The 21,171-nt window shown below is 40.6% G+C and overlaps 1 protein-coding gene across 3 annotated transcripts in view; it reads right to left on the bottom strand.

Moving 5' to 3' along the window:
• ldlrad3 (low density lipoprotein receptor class A domain containing 3) overlaps nt 1-21,171 on the bottom strand; it is a 124,050-nt gene that overhangs the window by 58,445 nt on the left and 44,434 nt on the right. For 2 of the 3 annotated variants that reach the window (XM_061721489.1, XM_061721491.1), the window contains exons 2-4: nt 19,979-20,125; nt 4,943-5,068; nt 2,517-2,651 (exon numbers count right to left, since the gene is read on the bottom strand). In XM_061721489.1, the coding sequence (XP_061577473.1) occupies nt 2,517-2,651; nt 4,943-5,068; nt 19,979-20,125 (408 nt within the window). The remainder of the gene's footprint in view (nt 1-2,516; nt 2,652-4,942; nt 5,069-19,978; nt 20,126-21,171) is intronic. The other variant, XM_061721490.1, reaches the window with a different exon arrangement.

The raw sequence follows: 21,171 nt of genomic DNA on the forward strand, positions 1-21,171 counted from the left end.
TAGCATTCTGTGTGTTTGCATTGGATTGTGGTGCCTGTGAGCTAGTACTCAAGATCTGGCTATTTTTCTTGAATGTTTCCCTCTGAACAAATGTTAAGTTCATGAATTTAGACAGAAAAAAACAAGAAATTGACTCCACGCTTTTTACATTTGGATTTGACAGACAATCTCATAGCAGGGGGGTTATAAAAGGCAGAATAATGAGCCACTGTGAGTGTATGAGCTGATCTATATTCTGTCAGTTTTTCAGAGACATTTTTCACACCTTAGGAAAGTTTGAGCAAAGTAATTTTACTTTCAGAATAAATGTCATTTAAACCTTTCACGGAGACTGATTGCGTTTGATACCTGGTGCGCGACTGCTGGAGAGCTACAAGCCGGTTTATCAGATATACTTCTGCCTCTCGTGTTTCCATCAGGTTTCTGCTGAGTCTGCCTGTCACGGTACTGGTAGTAACAATGTCTTCTTTCTACGGAGGCTGACAAGTTATTTACATTTTTTTAACGATGCTAGTGGAGGTAGAGTTGAAATGCTGACAGGAGCCAGCATGTGGGCCAGACATAAGAGGTTCCAGCAAGAAGATAATATATTAGTATTATTAATATTATTATTATATTAGAACTGAACTGTATCTTCTATGAATGAATGAATGAATTGTTTATTTCGGTTACATTACATTATTTGCAATTCAAACTGTGTGTGTGTGTGTGTGTAAATGACAAAACACTTTCATACAAGTTTACACTCATCAGTTTCACACAAAAAATAATAATAAACTCTGTAACCGAAAAAGGAATAGGCTGAAGCCAAAGCTTATATTTGCCTACCCTGTACTTTCCAACAGAAAACCCAGATTATCTGCAATATGAAACGAAACAAAAAGAGAAATTTCCCTTTAAATTGTTCTGCTTAACCAAATTATACTCCAATCATTTAGCATTGTAATCCTTAATTATTTTACTTTTCAATATTTTTTTTAAAATTCAACAGAGATTTACACAGTTTCACTTCATCACTAAGTTGATTCCATAATTTGACTCCCAAAAATGAAACACATCTATATTTAACATTAGTCCTCACACGACATCTTTCAAAGACCCACAGCCTTCTTAAATTATAATTTGTTTCTCTTAATTTAAATAAATGCTGAAAACAAGCAGGAAGGCTATTATTCTTAACTCGAAACAAAATTTCTAATGTTTTTAAATATACAATATCTATGAATTTTAATATGCATGACTCTACAAATAATTTATTAGTAGTGTCACGATAAGAAACTTTATTTATTATTCTTACAGCTCTTTTCTGGAGTTTAACTATAGGGTCTATATAAGTTCCATACATATTCCCCCAAACCTCCACAAATATGACATGTATTCTAAGATGTGTGGACTCGTTTACTTTCTCTCTATGAAACCTTGGCAATGAATTTTGTTGTGGACTGGCACTATACAAGGTAATGGAAATTAAACTGAATTAAAGCATTTATGTTGGATCATATTACCGTCTTTGTTCAGGAGCATATTGTTTTGAATTTCAAGCAGGCTTCTTCCTTTTTTCCCCTTTACTGATCCTTCTCAAACATTTGCCCTCATACTTAAAAGGTTTCTGCTTGTGTGCAAATATGCTGTTCCATCTAAAACCCTTGTTCCTTTGCCCAGATTCACTCTTGCAAGCACATATCCTCTCCAGTTTAAGCCCTTCTCCTTTCACTCAAACTGCTTCTGCATGCCCATGAACCCTGTGCTCTTGATTTCAGTTTTTGCTCTCACATTTTCATTCAAACAACAACTATCAGATATCCTTTAGGCACTAGAGTGGCACTGAACTGCCTGCTTGTGGGGTCATTTGACTTCATTTTCTCCTTTATTTTCCCCTAGCTGGCTGACAGAATTTGGCAGATAGTGCATCATTTTACTTTAATTCAATTTAATTATTTGAGTCACTGATGTGGCTGAAATTCACAACAAAAGTTATCTCAGGGAACTCTAGAGAACAAGTTCAATTCAAGTGCAAGTGTGTGCCATCTAATTCATTATAATCCAATTAAATTCAGTCCGGTTAATGATGGCACTGCTTCTGCTATCTGTGTGTCAGTGTTTACATAATGAATGAAGAAAAAAACTAAATTACAGCAAAAGTAAGGAGCAAACACAATGGAAACCTAATTGTTGAAGTCAGGCGTTCATGTAGATGTGCAATCTGGTACTGATGAAGTTAATGAAATGAAACTACAATCTAATTTATGCTCCAGCAAGAATTTTGGAAATGAGCATACTATTCAGCTCATAATTTCCCTGGATTTGTTAAGGGTCAAGCACAAATACATTATATGAATATGCAGCTTTGTGCAAACTGACTTCTAAAGTTTCTTTCATCTGATGCAAGACACTGTTCTTTGTCTGTAAATCCTCTGCATGTGTCTGATCCCTCATGTCTGGAGAGAGATGCTACCCTTCGAGTTCTACAAGCGTGTGCACCACGACCACTTGAAACATTGAACCGGACGACTTACCTGCAGTGGTGAGGCAGAGCTCCTCGTCGCTGTTGTCCTGGCAGTTGTCCTGGCCGTTGCACAGGAAGCTGCGGTCTACGCAGCGTCCGTTTCGACACTTGAAGCGAGCCTCCGAGCACACCAGGGGGTTACCTGCTGTGATCGAGGTCAACGGTTAACTGTTAGCTCCAAGAGGGTTACAGAGAAGGATTCTCAGGTCAACGTAACTCCACTGGAGAAACGGGAGCTTATCTGTGAGAGTACTGTGATGATCACATAAAAATAATAATAAGAAACTAGTTATACGTGTTTTGGCTTAACAGGTTTTTTTCTGGAAAAAAATGATGAATAAATAACCGCATGAGCTGATAAAGCTTTCATTTAGCAAAATCTGATAAAAAAAAGAGCATTATTCTAAATGTGCCAGAGCACCACCACTCCTTTTTAGCTTATGTTTGAGTTTTTGTCTTTGTTCTGGCTTCCACAAAATGAGGCATAATTATCTTGTGAGAATATCCAGACAATTACACAGCCGTGATGCAGCATGTGCTGTGAGCATGGAGCAAAGCTGTATTTAAATAACCAGATTAGATTTGTGAGCGTGGGCCCTGTAGGCGACAAACGCAGCCTTGCGACGACGGCAGGGGACCAGCTTGATTCACACTTCCCGCTGGGAAAGATGAGTCAAACTTTTTAAAAAGATGAGAGAAGTACCTGCATTTGCTTTTTAAAATTAGGGTTAAAAATTCAATTTCAGTAGAAGAGAAGGTAAACATTTGATTAATTGCTTTTATCCCTCTGGAATGAGATACATACATAAATATATACAACATGAATACAAGAAGAAATACAGAAAATGTGTCAGGAAAGTTGAGGCACACCCAAATCCATCCTCTGTAGTTTATATCCAATCCCTGATAGAGCATCAGATGCCAGATAGAGGTGCATGTGGTGCGTCTCAGATATCAAAGATAGATATCGAGATCATTTAAGATGGACTGGTGTGAAGTGGCCACATCCTCCGAGACGGAGAGAACCTTCGGACTCTTGATGCCACTAACCAGCATCTGACATGGTGTCAAGGTGCCTTTCTGCACACGGCACATCCAATTTAACCATATACAGTAAGGTACTAGGGCTGTTCGATTAATCGATTTTAAATCGTAATCGCGATTATGTAATTAAAACGTGAAACTCGTAAAATCAATTTTTCACTTTTCATTTTTTTTTTAATTAATTTATTTTTTTAACCTTGTCTGCACACATATTAATGATTGATGGAAATACCTCTCAATACCTGCGACAAGTGCCCCATTGGAGAGGCTCTTTAGTGTAGGAGGGGGCGTTGTAACCATGGTGATATACTAACATGCCACCGGGCATCCCTCAAGCCATATGCGGTAGACCGGCTCGTGTTCCTTGCAAAAAACTTGCAAATGTGAATAGCAAATGTAATGACTGACATTACACACCTCTACCTCCTTCATGGGTTGCATTATTATTTAGCATGCAAAGACCCAGTTTAGTTTAATTAGAAAATGTCTTGTTTTATTTAATTGGAAATATAACTTACTGTATGTTTGCAAGTGCTGATTTGCTGATTTTGTTTTTCAGAGATAAAACTTTATATTTTATTATATTTTTTTAAACTTTTTTTCAACTTATTTTACAGAGTTTTGCACTTTATTCATTCATTTTTGGTTTAATAAGAGCAAAGTTTGCACTTAAAGCCCAATGGGGCAAATGTTCAATAAAAAAACAGCATATTTGAAATCATTTCTTTGCCTTTTGTCAATTCACAAAATAATCGTAATCGTAATCGAAAATCGGATTTTGAGAGAAAAAAAATCGAGATTTTATTTTTGGGCAAAATCGAACAGCCCTATAAGGTACTAATAATGTTAAACGCTTACGCTTTAACTTTAAGTGTCTTTTTTTTAATATGACAAAAGCATAGTTTTGTTCTATAAAGAATAGAGTAGAGCCGTAGTAAATATCAACTGTTTTCAGCAAAACGTTCTGCAGTCCTCACTTGAAAACATGTGGTGCATTATGAAACAAAACATCTGGAAAAGGAGGAACAGGACTGCAACACATTGTTAAGCATAACCCGTTCCCGGCTCTTCTGAAACTCTTGTGTCGATAGCGTCAAACTTGAAGAGCTGATATTTTTCAAAAACAAAAACAAAAGTCACAAGTTTCTCTGTCTTCTTTATTTTTTTCCAGGCATGTTTTGACTGAAAAATACTGCTTTCGACTTGATAAACACTTGGAGTTTGCTCCAACATTGTGCTCTGACTTTATATTAAGACTGTTTTTACAGATATTTATGGCAAACCATGTTTGTAGCACTTTTCCATCCATAAACAGATGTGACTTTAAAAAGTATGGTATATATTGGAGCAAAATCTCACTTCATACGGCCTCAGTCTGGGAGTGAGACTTACTGCAGTTCTCCTCGTCGCTGCCGTCGGGACAGTCGCTGAAGCCGTTGCAGCGGAATCTCCCGATGATGCAGTGGACGCCATTGGCGCACGCGAAGAAGGTGGGAGCACACTTTGACTTCACCTTAGCTGAGGTAACATGGGGAGAAGGGAGAAGTGGTAGAGAAGGAAAATGGGATGAGCTTCTGAATGAAAGGGACACATTTTCAGAACCCTTCATCAGATTTTATGATAGCAGAAGCTTTGGCTGTGGTCCACAAGGAAAGAAGAAAACCACCGATGAAGCCATCTGGGTTTTCGTGAAGATTTTGTGGTTGAAATATCGCTGACAGCACACTGTAGGGAAAACATATTCAGAGAAAAAACATGCTAAACCGCTCTACTATTAATACTCCAGGTTCAAAAAGAGGAACAGCTGCATTCCTATGGAGACCAATTAATATTCAAATGCTATTATTCTATAAGGCCTCTGTTCACGGCCTAATAAGTATGGCAAGGAAAGGGTAAGATTCCAAGTTCAAACAACGCATCGAGAAAAACTATTTAAAGACAAAAACAAAAAGAGCTAATGTGTGGGACAGTATTTGTATGGATCCCGCCATCAATCAGCCTGAGCGGGCCGCGGGTCTTATCTCCAGGACAGGCCCGAGGCTGAGTGACAAGCCTGCAGAACATCAATGCCCGCTGCAGTCAGTTCAGCACTAATCTAGAGCTTTTAGCTCGACCTGCTGTTGCCCGGCAGTAGGAGAAAGACAAACCGAGACACAGGCAAACACATCAGGAAATAAAAGGCCTCGCCTCAGTTTGAGATCCGCAATGCTGGATTCTTTAAGTCTGACTGCAAAAACGAAGACAAAAGACACCACATGACAGACACAGATGTTGTTCCTCTGTATAGTGCCATCTCTAAGGTCTCCCATTCTGTTCTCTGATCTTTTCTAAACTACTTATGTATTATTCCCTTTCAGTAATATGCATTATGATACAAAAGTAAAGCCCTGTAAATCTGGCTTTGCATGAAAGCTACCCATTTTGTAATTCCATTTACTCGAGACGGGGGAAAAGTACACTCCAAATTATGGCTGCGACATTGATATGATACAAAGGAATGAAACAAAAATGCTAAATAAGGCTAAAGGAATATTCCCACAAACTTTCTGGACACAAAATTATACAAGGCAGGAGCTCTCCACACAAATCTTGGTGCCATCCCATATTCACCACTTTGATTACTTATGTATTCTATAATTATTTTCTCTCTGAACTGAAGACAAAAGAGGGGAATTGGCCTGCTCACAGGTTGGCATTGTGCAGTCTCAAATGCCAGGGGCCCACTTTTCCCTCCACAATCCACTGTGGCAGACTGATTTACGAGCTGCAGCAATTATGTGTAGCAAGGAGGGGAAGGCATGGCATAACAAGCGCGTTGGTTTGAACAGCCATATCTGGTATGAGACGTAAGCCGCTGAACGTGAGAGGAGAGCTGGGATAGCACCAGGTCTGTGCATATATGGAAGCTTTTGTTTACCTGCGCAACCAAGACTCACATTTTGATCCATCACTTTCATTAGAGCCCAGGGAGGAAACAGACAAGGCCCCCAAGGTAGTGTCCGACCGATCAGCCTTTTTTTCGATTATTTCGATCACCGATTAGGGGGAAATCAAAAAGACCGATAGCTGATATCAGCCGATACGATTATTACCCTTTTTTACCTTTTTGGGAGAAAACAAATTTCAATACAAGAATTCATTTAAATGAATGGCGAGCAATTTATGCTTTAACTAGGAAGGACAGCAATATTCACTTCGCACGGCTCACACATCGAAAGTGCAAATTATGGAACATCAAACAAAACAAGCAGCATTTCAGTTATTAAAAATAACATTAAGTGAATTTTCTCATTACATAAAATAAAAAAGCTGCCTATAAAAAATAACAAATTAAGAGGAATAACAGCCTCAATTTTAGAACAGTCAGGCACAATACTCCCAATTCCCAGACCCAAACCACAGCAAGTGCCTACTTGGAGGTAGTAACAGTAAGCTAACTAGTACACATGACAAACAACCAAACAGTACAGGTTGTGAAAATGGCTACACAGGTTGTTTTTTTAAGTGCAAATATTTACTTAAGTTTACTTAAGTTTGAGCATGTTGAACATTCTTAATACAAAAAGAAAATGCAGTATTTCAGTAAATTTCTTAATTTTTCTTTAAAAAAAACAAAACAATTTGAAATTATTTATTTTCGTTTTTTTTTTTTGGGGGGGGGGATACCGATTATTAATAAAATTATGAATATCGAATTCGATAATCGGCCACGGCCGATTATCGGTCGCTCACTACCCCAAGATATAAGATATGTTTGTGGTAAGAAAATAACATGTTAATGTGAAATGAAGTGGCATTCAACAGGCCACGGTCAAAGAAAAGAGCATCCTTTATTCTTTCAGTTCTTATGTTGTTGTTGTATCTATGTTGGGATTCCTGATCTAGATTCTTTTTTTTCTTTTTTTAATCTGTACCTGTGAGAAATGCTGGAAAGTTTTCATTCTTCATTTCTGTCTGCATGCACATGGATGTGATTGTGTCTTGTTTCTGGCAAGAGGGACAGCGGTCTCATCACTCTGAGATTCCTCAGTCATTTTCTCCCTCTTCTGAATCCTCATTACCACTTTTCCTGCTGGCTGGGATTCATCACACTCAATGTTTGTGCTTCAAATTAGCACAAAAAGTCACATGAAGGGCAAACTCATGAGGGGAAAATAGTGGGTGGGAGAGCCGTTGCTGGTTGGAAGGGCAGAGTTAATGTGCTTAGCTGTATTTCGGGAGTGCATGGCCCTTCATAACCTGAGCCAAACAGCTGTTGGAGTAGGTGGACTGAAAAAAAAATTAGATGGAGCAAATAGAGGAGGAGGGAAACACAGAATGACCACGTCTCTGTGTTAAATTCTGTGAACGTTTCTTTAATTCATCACCCTGAACTTTAACAGCTTACATTTAAACACTTCTTCTCATCAGCTATTGCTGTAGCGTCGGATATTTTCTGCCTCGCTCTTTAACCCATAACCATTCATTTGATCCTACCTCCATGCCTCCTGCCATCGCTCTCTTCTGCTTTACTTTCATGCCAATTTTTCTTCCCCTCCTCTCAGCCTTTGTAGAAGTTGTTTACGAAAAGCAGCAGGGTGTTGGACGGCATTCAAACTGAGTTCCAGCGTTCGGCTGAGCAGCACAAATGAAAACGAAGGAGGTTAGCAGCTGATTCCTTGAGGTAAGACTACCACCAGCAAAAACATGACGGGTTCACACTGAAATGCACGGCTGGGGGACACGTAAACAGACAGAAACAGATAAGCCCGCCCATATCCCTCTCTGCTTTACACATGACTTCCAGCAAATCTGTTTAAAAAGAAAGAAAGAAGAAAAAAAACACACCGTCTTTAAATATCTTTGCGCCCTCTCAGTTCTTTAAGCGGCTCACAACAACCAGCCAAATTACTCGTTGCCATTTCGAGGATTCAAAAGTTTACTAGCTAACCAAAACTAATCACAAAAACAAATGCCGCTCCGATACTCCTTCCAAGAACAGAATTAGCAGCTCTGCACAGGTAAGACCGGTGTCAACGGCTGACAGAGTGAAGAGAAGGGCCTTGGAAGAACAGACTAATGAGAGAGAGAAAGTCAAGAAGGGGTTTGAGAGAATAGAGATCAGGAAGAGGAAGAGACAGCAGAGGATTTCAAAGATTTCTCTGACCTTGCTGAGCATTTCTGAGGAGAAGAAATCAATAGCTAATGGAGTCTTGGTGTAAGCAAGAAGGGCCCGTGTAGTTTCACTCTGGTCAGCCTGGGGATCAAAATAATCACTCCACGCATATCACTGTCTGAGCCTCGATAGCATGTTCAATACAACAGGCTACTATAAGAGGTATTACGTTATAGAGCCTGCTTTATCCCAAGAAGCAAGCATTTACAGGCCGCCGGCGTTTCGTACAGGCATCAAACATCATGCTGGATGAGACGGTGCGTTTAACCTGAATACAAAACAGCAAGCGCTTTTGGAGAAAACAGAGTCATATTTGAACTATTCCCATTAAACGAGAAGCAGATGCTGAAAGCAGAGTTGTGTCGTCAAAGAAAACGAGACGTGATGCGACATGAAATAATAATATTCATTACAGAATGGTCTCGATTAAACTCCTACTGACCAAGAATGTTTTCGGAAATTTCACGACCACATTTTTTATTCCTTTGAAGATTTCACAGCAACAATTTTGCCTAATTTGTGACCATCAATGGATTGAGGATGGCACTCGATAAAGAGGAGTAAAAAAAAACAAAAAAAAACACAGAGAGACACAATCAAAGGGAGACGCTGCATGAAACACTAATGAATATTTCATCCTTGTTCCACGGTATTAATTACACCAGCTTATTGATCGGTCAACCATTATGCTCATGGCATCCAAGAGACAGAATCCCATTAAACCTTCATCTACTTTCTATACTTTCCCATTTGTAATCCTTCGTATTTTGTCTAATGCATTTTTACACAGCTGGGGTTTTTTGTACCTCTCTCTCTGATTCTCTCTCTCTTGGCACAAATCAATACATGCACCAGAATAGGAATGACAAAGTGCAACACCTAATTCTCACTTGATTTTTACTGGATTCATTTTCACATGTATTTCTCTTAATTTATCCATTTGTAACCTGGTAATGTAAGAAAACATACACTGCATACGTACAACTCTGATGATAATCTCCTGGGGTTTGAACATGTTTCTGCTTTGTGAACGCAGGTCTATATGGTCTGCCGTGTTGCTACCACTCGGGGGCGATCTCAGAAATATGTGGAACTGAGAGGTTAAAGGCTTTTCTTGGTGTGCTGGTCCTTTAGCTTTCTTCTGTTGTGACGAATTATGAAGTCATTGGAGCCAGAGATACGCTTAATGGTCAGGTGAAAGTAAGCATTGGAATCATGAGGACTGTCTCCAGCAGCTACAGCCGGCCCTGTACAGCCGTGCTTCTTTGTTCCTCGTCCTCTTTGATGCTTTGTCCTCTTTTACCTATTTTGGATCAACGTGCACCAGATGCTGCTGCTAATCTGGTGCCAGAGCCAGTTCATACCCGGTTTATCTTTGTACTCTTTGAAGAACTGGACGCACATCAAAGTGTTTATTTTATTTCCACTCAAAACCAGTGTCTCAGCATTACCAGTCTACATTTATAGAGGTTGTCATGAGTAACATTCTGTGGTTGTGAACTTGTTATGTCGACTGCTGTTTACAAATGCTGACCATAGTTTTTGAATGCAGCTGCAAACAGGATTTATACCTGCTGTTTGGAACAAGGAAGCGTGGATGCTGCTGGGTGGTAGACAGTGACTGGGGGGGTTGGTCTTTTTTTATTCCCCAAATCTTTATTCAGACTGGTAGGCATCGCGTTACAGTGTCAAATTTGTTGTGTGTGCAAAAAGACGGTCAATCTCCTCCAAGGACCATTGCTGCCTGATTTTGGTATCCTTTCATTGTTAATTACCTTTTGTTCATTTCTTATAAATGAGTTTGGACCGACACGACTTGACAATGTTTTAGTCGGTCACAATAAACCAGCCTCTATCCTGTGATGTAGCCAGTTTCTGCATCTGCTCAAGGAGCGTTTGGATCCAAGCCAGCACCAGTTCAGTGCAAAAACAGCCCCTCTAGAAATGAGCCAAATCATTCTAAATCTTGTCAAAACTGTCTTATTTTAGCCAAATCACGGCTAATCGGGTTAAACAAATTTTCTTGACTAGAATTCTTAAAACTAGCAAAATAATCTAAAATAGTCTTCTAATTCCCTGAAACAAAGCAGTTTTTGCAGAGTTCTTCTGACTCTGAACTGATTTTCTTCAAGATGGATGTCAAAAAAGAAGAACTGGCTCTGAAACGGTGCTTGAACCACTTTGGAAAAGACCCATTGGAGATAAAAAAAAATCGTCTTTTGTTGCCACCACTGCTTGTTGTGAGCTCAAGCTGACTTTCAAATAAATAGCATCACACCTGAAGTACATACTCCATCATCTCAAGGAGCCATATATGACCTTCACTGTGATTCTGACCATGTTACAAAGTGCACATTATCCACTTGTGTAACAGAAGAGCAGCTTGTTCAAGACAGATGCTGCTCTCTGTTCTCTCCTGAGTGAAAGCAGAGATCCTGCTGGAGAACAACGGCCTGCTTTTACTCTACAGGACTAGTGGCTGACTGCACAAAACCATGCAAGACTCATTGTTCTGTGATTTTGTTTCCTTGTTTTTTTAACTTCTTAAAAAATTAAAACCTAACATATCTGAATAATCAAATATTCTCTGTCAGTTCTGTTTAAAATTCAGGGAACCTGAAGTAACTTGACAAAGCCCCAAATCCTGCTTGGTGCCCAGAATCCCTGTTTTTTTTTTTTTTTTCCTTTTTCTTCATACTCTCAACTGAAATTATACAATCACAAAACACACCTACACCCAACAAAAAACAACAGAGAACAGAGCGGAACTAAGAACATCTGAGGAGAAGTGGAAGAAAAACCTGGAGCCAGCAGTCGGTTGTATTTTTTTTCTTTTTCTTATTTTAGTAAAGAGTTGTCTTTGGTCACTTTCCTTCTTTCCTTATCACAAAAGCACACACCCTTAACCAGAGCAACCCCTTCCACTCCCACGGTGAGTAAGGCAAAGAACTGACAGTGTATAAGCCTCGATATCTAAATTTTAAACAAACCCTCGGTGGAGTCTTTGAAGCATTCACCACTCCCCGTGTCGAGGAGAAGCATCCTGTTGATAAGCATTTAGGGAGCTGTTTCCAATTTAAAACTTCATGCATAGAAGATAAAAGTTGCCCCACTGATACGATCGACTCCTGCAGGCTTTTATTTGTATTTTTACACCAAAAAACGTTAAAGCAGTAATATTCTTCATGTAACAATCTGACTAATCTCGTGAGCAGGCGGATTTATTTAGCTCCTAATGGCTGTTAAGAGTTATATGGGAACAAGTAATGAAAACATTAAATAGTTACATCTAATTTAAGTAACTGAAACATGTCCAGCTCTCAAAGACTGCGTTTCTGGGTCTTGTCTTAACGAATCTTCAGGTAATTCTAGTATTAGTTTATCCAGTATATTTCTCATAAAAACCAAAGTTTTAGCAATAAAAAGTCAAGCTTTATGGAACAACAGATAAATAGTGTGTCAGCTCAATATAATCTGCATTTTACGTAAAAATACCTTATAGGTCACATTCTGGTGATTATAATGCGAGTTGTTCAGTTGCCTTCTCTGCTCAGCTTCACTGTTGATTAGCATGTGACTGACTTGACTGTGGTTTACCGCAGTACTACCTAACACACAACCCTTCGGGGTCAGGCTGCAGCTCCAGTCCGATTTGGACGTGACTGCTGTGTTGCAACAAGCACGGGTTTATCTGACATGCAGTTGATCTGTCTGGAAACCTGAAGCATGCGACAATGTCAACATTAACCCTGCAGAAGCGGCCTGGCTTACATGAGGTCACTTCCGTAGCCAGTGGTTTAATCAATACATAGCTGTAAAAATACATGAGGAAATACAGCTAGTCCCATCGTCAACGAAGGTACAACGCTTGTTTTTTTTCTTTCATTTATATTTTTATTCCTGATTTTTTCCCATTTCCTCACCCAGTGCTCCTACCTAACTAGGGGTGGGCAAAAATATCGATATGGCAATATATCGCGATACTTTTCCAGCCGATTCAATATCGATATTAAAAATTTGAATATCGATTTTCTTTTTTTTTTTTTTTTTATCCCCGATCTTTTTCCCATTATATCACCCAGTGCTCCTACCTAAGTGACAGTCCTGGGCATTGCCACTCTCTACCAACCCTGGGAGGGCCCTGCACTGAGCTCAGGTTTTATTTCACGTTTTATTTCATTTTATAATTTATTTTTTATATAACACAATTGCCTTTCCTTAAAAAATGAAAAATAATGGACAGAGGTTTATTTATTTATGGGTTTATATCTATACTGACTGATCACTGTGCCTGTCCTTGGTTTTAGTACCCATCTTTCTTGTGTTTATTATCATTTGCCACATAATTAAAGCAACCTCATACTAAATTTAATGTTAATTTCATATGATGTAAATAATATGAAAAACATATACAAATAAGTTGTAACTTTAGCTTGTATAGTTATAATAAAACATTGTTTTGACTCAGTTTGTCCCATGAATTGTCACTATAATCTGATGAACGTGCAACTTGGATTTTAAGATCCATCACTATCATCTGATGTACATATATACAACTTGGATTTTAAGATGTGTAATGCATTTTTAAATTTTTCGGTGAACTATGTAGAATATAATAATCGGGATATCGCATAATCGGGATATCGCAATGTGTATCGTATCGTGGCTCAAGTATCGTGATGCGTATCGTATCGTGAGGTCTTTCCCAATACCCACCCCTATACCTAACAGTCTTGGGCATTGCTCCCTGCACTGAGCTCAGGTCTCCTCCTTATCCTGAGGAGTGAGCAGACCACTTCTTTTCACCAGACAGGGTGGGGCTTCTCCGGGCCGGACGCAGCGCGTGGAAGGATCACGTTATTCCAGTCAGATCCTCCCCACCCCATCTGCCGGCCTGGCAATTCTCTTTCATTCAGACCAAGAATCTTAAACTAAACCCTAACTCCAAGCACCAGAACCAAATCCGATGGCGTGACTCTGAATGATTCACAGCCCTACTAAGAATTTCTGACTATTATATTTTCTTAACACTGCCACAGTGGACACTAATCACGACAATGAAAACATGTGAAGCTGAACCACAGAAGGGTCGCTGTCATGATTGAAGGCACGCTGCCTTGCACACATCGGGCCATCAGTAGCCTCTTGTTATAATCAGCAGCGTTTAGATTTCTGGTTTATGAAGGCCACATGGCCCTGCTTATAGTCTCTGGAGTTGAAAGACATGCAAAATCCTCGCTTTTACAGGCTTCCTGTGAAGCACAGAGTCCCACACAGAGCAGTTATGGTCTCAGCCTGCAGACCTACGAGTTTAAAACAATCGTTGCTCAGAAAAATGTCCCTATGTCCCCCGTCTCTCTCTCTCTTCAAAAGACATTTCTGAACAGGCTCCATCTGTGAGGAAGCACTTCTTGCTTTATGTGTCATGTCCACTCCCCCTCACTTTTCCGCTACAATGTCTCTGCTCATACAGTACCTCGCTCAGACAGGGGCAGAGAGGCTAATCCTGCCTCCGAGGCCCACGGAACTCAGTCAGCTCGCTTCTTTGTCTCTTCTGTCACCGACCGCTCCGGCGAGCACTCTCCCAGGCCGGGCCACACGGACGTCAGGGAGCAGGACAGCTTTTTGAGCGCGCTGTGCGAGGAATTCGTCATTGCCTGCTTTTGAATCTTTGCAGGAGGCCAAACGACATTACAACCTTTCTCCGATGCAGCTGCGTCTCTGAGAGGACTGCAGATGTCTTTACTGCTCGTTATTGTGTTAACACGCTCCTGAATGCTTCAGCCCAGATAAAACTGTCAAGACATCTGCTTTTATAAAAGAGCTCACACTTGCCGATGATAAATCAATCAAAGATAGCTCTGTTTTAAACATGTGCCCCCCCTCAGACAGACATTTGATGTTAAAAGCCACTAATTTAGCAGTATAAAGTGGTCTATCTAAAGTGGGCACAGTTGACTAATCGCTCTGCCCTTTGTGTGATTAGCAGTAATCCTTTAAAGTGTGTTGAGTCTGAATCACAGCAGACTGTTTAAGGTGCCGGGACTGCTTGGTCCAGTAACTTAAATTATATGAACTAGTATGAGAAGAAACTGGAATGACAACCAAATCAATAACCTGCTGGCTTTTTGCACCGAGGAAGAAATTTCTCTGCAAATTAGTGACGCTGCTGCAGACATCTACTATAATGTTCCTGAAATGCTCCATGGAGGCTTCTGGAGAGGTAAAACGCGACGGCCTACTGAACTGAAATGACTTAGATGACATCAGTCACCATCACAGATTAAAGAGCAGTAGGTAAGAGAGTCTGATTTGGGCCAACAGCCGTCTGGACGTTCTGCTGTGCGAGGAGCTGCTGACCAGCGGGAGCTGCACCACAGGAGCGGGTCACTCAGTCAATGCTCAGCAAGAAAGCTGGACATAATTTGATAAGTGCAGGTCCATATCAATCAGGACTTGCTCCTGATCCGAACCGTTAACTTTTCTCCCTGCAGCACTCAACAGTTCGGGTATAGAAACAGAAATGGAGAGTCTGGCGACGGCAGCAGCCAGTCATCTGAAAAAGAAACGAGCTGCTTTTAACTATCCTGTTAAGCACAAATGAGTCTGAATGCTGGCCAACGATCATTTAACGGTCTGTCTGAATGGTGACATTTTCTCCCACCTGCTGTGTTGAAAAACGTGTTAAATAAACAAGTTTTGTGTCTGAAAGCAGCTGTATTATTGCAGCTCTGTTCATAGCAGGGTTGTTTTTGTGGTTGAAGTCAGTCACCTGACTCCACGTCTGCAGTCTGGAGAGTTGAAGAGCTCATAACGTTACATATTTTCAAAATCAGGCTATCCAAAACCAAGTTAAAGTGTTGTTATGTCAGTTATTTTATTTTACTTTGTAGCCACTTCAGACATCCAAACATATTCTCTCAAGCACAGCATAAGTCTTACTGTTGTTCATCTGAGGTATTTACAGATATTATAATACAGTATGTAGGAAGAAGCAGACGGGTTTTTCCTGTATGTTCAAATCTTTGTGTTGAACAAGGGTGTATTTCTACTTTCCTTTTCCACATGACCATGTAAGACTTGTGGCTGTTGTCAGCTCTGTGTGTGTGTGTGTGTGTGTGCGTGCGTGCGTGCGTGCGTGCGTGCGTGCGTGCGTGCGTGCACTACGTTTAGGTAAAACAGCCAATCAATTGTTGCAAAGACACTTGCACCCGTGTTCTTTCAGCACCGTTATCACCAGCTTCATCATCAACACGTAAACATGTCAATGTGGCTCTTTATCACAGCAGCCACTTTAGAAAATACAAAGTCATGCAAGGAAGTTTTTTTTTTTTTTTAATCGTTTTTCTTTTTTTAAATACTCCATCAGCTGATGCAGCAAGCAGGCTGAGCTGATACAGAATTGTAATGTGAAAACTGCACACTACAAATTCATCAAGAATTGCCACCTGTGGCCTTAATAACACTGATCTGAACACATCAGACACAACTTGAAAGGCATATCCACGCCCCTGAATTATGACTCCAGGAGCGTGGTTTATATAGCAACTGTGGATTTACACACAGCTTATTCTTTTTTCTTTTTTTAAATCTGCTGACAGGAGGTGAGTTCAGTAGCACAGAGTTATGCTCACTATGAAATAAATGAACTCAGGACCGGTCCCAAACTCACCTCGCGCAATAACCACACGCGCACTAACATTTTTCTGCATCTCGAGTCTCCACAGTTTCACATGACATCACAATGATGGACAGTTGATGCTGGCCACAATGACGGAGAACTGTCAGCGCTAGAAAATTAAGTAGAGATCAGTCAAGTCAGGTGGTGTGATGTAACTGAAAAATGGATCCACAGTAGGGATGGGCGGTATGGACTAAAAAATGTATCACGATAATTTCTGGCATTTATCCCGATAAAAATGACGATAGAAAAAATAGAAAAATATAGAAAAAAATACTAATTCAACTCCACCTTTGTAACTATAAACCTATCTCATCATCATTTCTTTCTTTCTTTCTTTCTTTCTTTCTTTCTTTCTTTCTTTCTTTCTTTCTTTCTTTCTTTCTTTCTTTCTTTCTTTCTTTCTTTCTTTCTTTCTTTCTTTCTTTCTTTCTTTCTTTCTGGCTCATGTCTTTCTTTCATCTTCCTTCCTTCCTTCCTTTATCGTTTTTACCGCGAGATGGCAATTTCTTACCGTGGGGAATTTTTTTGACGGTATATCGTGAACGGTAAAATATCGCCCATTCCTAATCCCCAGGAAACAACAGTTTAACAACAACAAAAACAGAAAAGTTCCCGCAGGACACCGTACAGGAGGTCAGCAAAAAGACACATCTTATAATGCAAGCAGACGGCTTTTACGTGATAGTGGCTCACTTCCTTTTGCACAGAAATCAGCAAAAGGTGTTTACATGTCTCAGACTGACCCTTGTGCTGGAAGGGACTAGAATAACAAACAAACAAAAGACAAGCACGGGACGAGTTGGGTGAAATATAGAAGCCTGTCCTTTCTTGGTAAAAGAAAAATCACTCCTGATCAGTAAAGATACAATTCCTGGCCGGTCAGGCGAAGTAAAATGGTACGCATCTGCAGCAAACAGAATTTCATTTTTGGATGGTACTGAAATAAATAAGTCACGTCAATACAGAAACCTTTGAGGCAAGATTAAATCTTCCAGAAGGAAGTTCAAGTGAAGTTCAAGTGTGGGTGGACTGGTCTCAAGGAAGAAAAAGAAATGCTGTGCTGCTGATTGGACGACGGGTGCAAGAGTGTGTGTTTGATTGCTCTTTAGCAAAAGTGTGCACAGCGTAAACCCAGATTCTGACTACAGCTGATGTTGCCACATTATCTGCAAGAGTCAAAAGTGCTTCATGGTCATTTGTGCTTCCACATGACATATTTGCTTAACAGACACCACAGCTTGATCAATGGGACAACAGGGAGATGTCACCGCATGTGACCTTTAGTTCAGGCACCCAATAAGTATTCCTTGGATCAGAGACATCCACATCAGCACAATCTGCTGGCTAATGGGCTTAAAGGGGATCTGCTACAGCTGTCTTCTGGCGCAAATGCATGTGATAAAAATAGCTGCTGATCAGGGGTAAAAAAAAAAAAAAAAAAGAAAAAGAAAGAAAATGCCACGCTGAACTAAATATGTTGATCCATTAGTGCTGTAGCTGTGTATATATGCATGTTAAGCACAACATTAGCATGCCTGACAGATACACGGAGAGACAGAAAGGGTTGATTAAATCTAAATGTGACCTTGTTTAACTCCAATGACATTCCAATAACTGAAGATCAATTGGTTTAAAGTGTTTTTGGGGGAACTTCCTGACAGAAATCACCTGCTCACATTACCGATGGGAGGAAATGTAATATCCTGCGATGGTCAACACTGCACAGCCTCCTTAGCAACCACTGTGACTGCAAAGGACAGCAAACGCACAACATTATTTTATAGCCATAAAAGTCAACCTAACAGCAACATTTCACCAAAAATTCAAGTGATTTAAAAAAAAAATTTTTTTTAGAGGTCTATATTTGCACACAGTATTCATGTCGCTGCCTGACAGGAGAGTGAGCGACAGGAAGTCGACAACCTGTCAGCTGTGATAGCAGCCGTCTATAACCCCAGTTAATTACAGTCATAAGTGTGTCTGTGTGTTTTGTAGTTGGGGTGACTAATTACGATTCCACCAACAGAGAAAGGAGAGCGGCAGCTTCAAAGTTTTCAGGCATTGTGCTCCTCGCAGATAGTCGCATCCTGACAGAACTCCTGCTGAAACCACCTTCATAATGAATCCTCTTCTTTGCCCCATTTCCTTCCTTCACACCCCTGTTTTCTACCCCTCCAATCAGCCTGCTGGTTTCTGCAGGAGTTTGTGTAGGGATTTCTTTCTTCTTTTTTTTTTCTCCTTTCAAGAAGCAGTCATCTGACAACTAGCCATCTATTTTAGGATAATAAGGCCCACTTATGCCGGAGGAGTTATTGTAGATCTCTACATCGAACACAAATAGTACTCTGACAGCCAAGGCAGGCTGAGTGCGACGCTTCGAGATATCTTCTATCTTTGAGAGTATACTGCACATGTGTTGTCAGCAAGAAACTGGAATGGTGGATTTTTCTTTTTTTTTATAGGTTTAAGTTAAATCAATCTCTGCATTGTTTTTCCATGATGCTGCCAGTTTGAAGTCACAAAGTAATGAGGGGCTGGAGCGCAGAAGGAATCCATGCAGGTAGACTATTAATGCAACGCATATATTAGTTGCAAAGGTAAACTAAAGAAATGGTTGGTTTGCATTTGAAAAAAAAATTCAGAATATTTAATTTAAATGAATAAGGCGTCACAAACTAAGATGACTGGTGACAGCAAAGTTTAGCTTTGTGCGCCGTGTGTGTCTGCATGTGTGCCAAGATGCCATGGGAGTTGTCTGCCTGTTCCCTGAGCCGTCATTGACAGACAACAGGGACTGCAGTGACTGGGGAGGTGAGGGGGGAAATAAGGAGACGTGACAGAATGAAGGGCAAACCAACATATGATTTCTCTTCTTTTTTTTCCTGCATAGAATAAACCGGTAGAAGAAAGAACACTGCTTCAAGAAGAGGTGCGTCATTTTCTAATTAAAAAGAAAAAAAAGATTGTACAAATTAAATTGCAGGCCGGCAGCCAAAAAGACAGAACCCCCCCCCCCCAAAAAAAAACAAAACAAAACAGATGAGACACATTAGAAAGGTACTCAGAGGCGGGAAAACAGGAGTGTGACTCAGAGTCAATCTTCATCAACAAACCTGTCTCTGGCTAAAGTGGGAGGGGAGTATAGCAAACCGGTGAGATCAAAGCCAAATAAAAAATGTGGCTCAAAAATGAACTAGTACTGTAGCATTACAGTGAAATTATGCACGCGCCGCTGTTCCTGCGCAAGGAAGTAATCGGCCTTTGCTTTGATGGTATTAAATTTTGCCCTGGTGCTAAACTGGGCTGAGGGGGTTGCAGAAAAAGGGGTGGAAGGGGGCTGGAGTAGGGAAGAGTGATTGGGGGATTGAGGAGGGAAGTTAATCTACGTTGGCAGAGAATTAGGTGTAACTGGCCATTATAGCTCTGTGGACAGGGAAGGGAAAAGACGTAAGACTGCAACACCGTAAAACATGAAGAGTTTAAGAGATGAAACAACATGATGTGATTGGACATAAGCGATCTTGCTTAATGCTTCTGAAGCAGCACCAGTGGGCCCACAAAGAGATTTCACGTCAGGGAGTAAACTTACGGCAGCCTTTCTCGTCGCTCTTGTCAAAGCAGTCCGGTAAGCCGTCACACTGCCAGCCGCCCGGGACACACTTCCCATCTCCACACATGAAGTTTCCAGGGATGTTACACTCGGTGGTGAAGTTATTCCCAGGAAGCAGCTGGCTCTCTGATCGACGAGCACATGAAGCAGAGAGGAGAAAACCAGACGGACCGTTACTACCTCCTCACACCACAAAGAAATCTCAGAGTTAGAACAGATGAAATAAAAAAAAAAATATACTGATTGTCACAAAACAGAGAAATATGTAATCAATGGACGTGCAGAACAACAAAGGACAACATCATGAATACTAATGTTGGGTAAGGCATTCTCTGTCAACAGTGCTGTGGGTGAAAGTGTCAGTTTAAAGCAAGGCAGTATCATAACAGGGAAGGACAGAAACCCAGAGGAGCACTCATATACAAAGGAAATGCATAAATGCATGGGTACACACGAACACAAAGACCAGAAATAAACACGTTCTGCACAAACAAACCCCTAAACGAGGTTGTGGCATAGCCACTTGACGCAATGCAGCTGCAGCATAATGGGCTGGAGTGTGAAACACGGCCTTTTGGCTGAGGTTTGACACTATGCGGTGAGTGGTTAAGCTCATAAACAAAACTATGTGACAGTAATGAGGAGTCCTGGCCAGACCAGACTACTTTTGTGCTGCAGTACTGAAACGCGGTTCAGCTGGTGGGCCACTTCACTCCACTTGAAAGCCGAATTCACAAGGTGCACCTGCTGGGGAAAGGCTTAAGACTTTTACACAGCTGATAGCTCGGAGGTTTTACCACAACAAAGACTGATTGGGTTAGTCCACAGAGCTCTTCTGCATAAAGTGTGAAGATAATTTATACAAACATAAGAATATTACATTTGAAATTTAAGTGACATACTTTGTAACCATGGTAATAAAGTTGGAAAGCACTCTCCCCAAGCATGTACATGTTAACAGGGGCTGCTTTAGAAGGTGGAGTGAGACTCTCCACCTCCGATCCCTCAACTCCAACAATACTTTGTACTACCAGCTTCTCCGAGACAGTAAATGTAGCGTGATGTTGGGTGGTGATTAAGCTGAGTATGCTGAATAATTCAACTCTGATCTCGCACTCTGATGTTGCAGAACCCTGTAAATCTGCACAGCTCACCAAATTATATATTTTCAG

The sequence above is a fragment of the Cololabis saira genome, chromosome 5 (genome assembly GCF_033807715.1).
Source record: "Cololabis saira isolate AMF1-May2022 chromosome 5, fColSai1.1, whole genome shotgun sequence".
Lineage (NCBI taxonomy): Eukaryota > Metazoa > Chordata > Actinopteri > Beloniformes > Belonidae > Cololabis > Cololabis saira.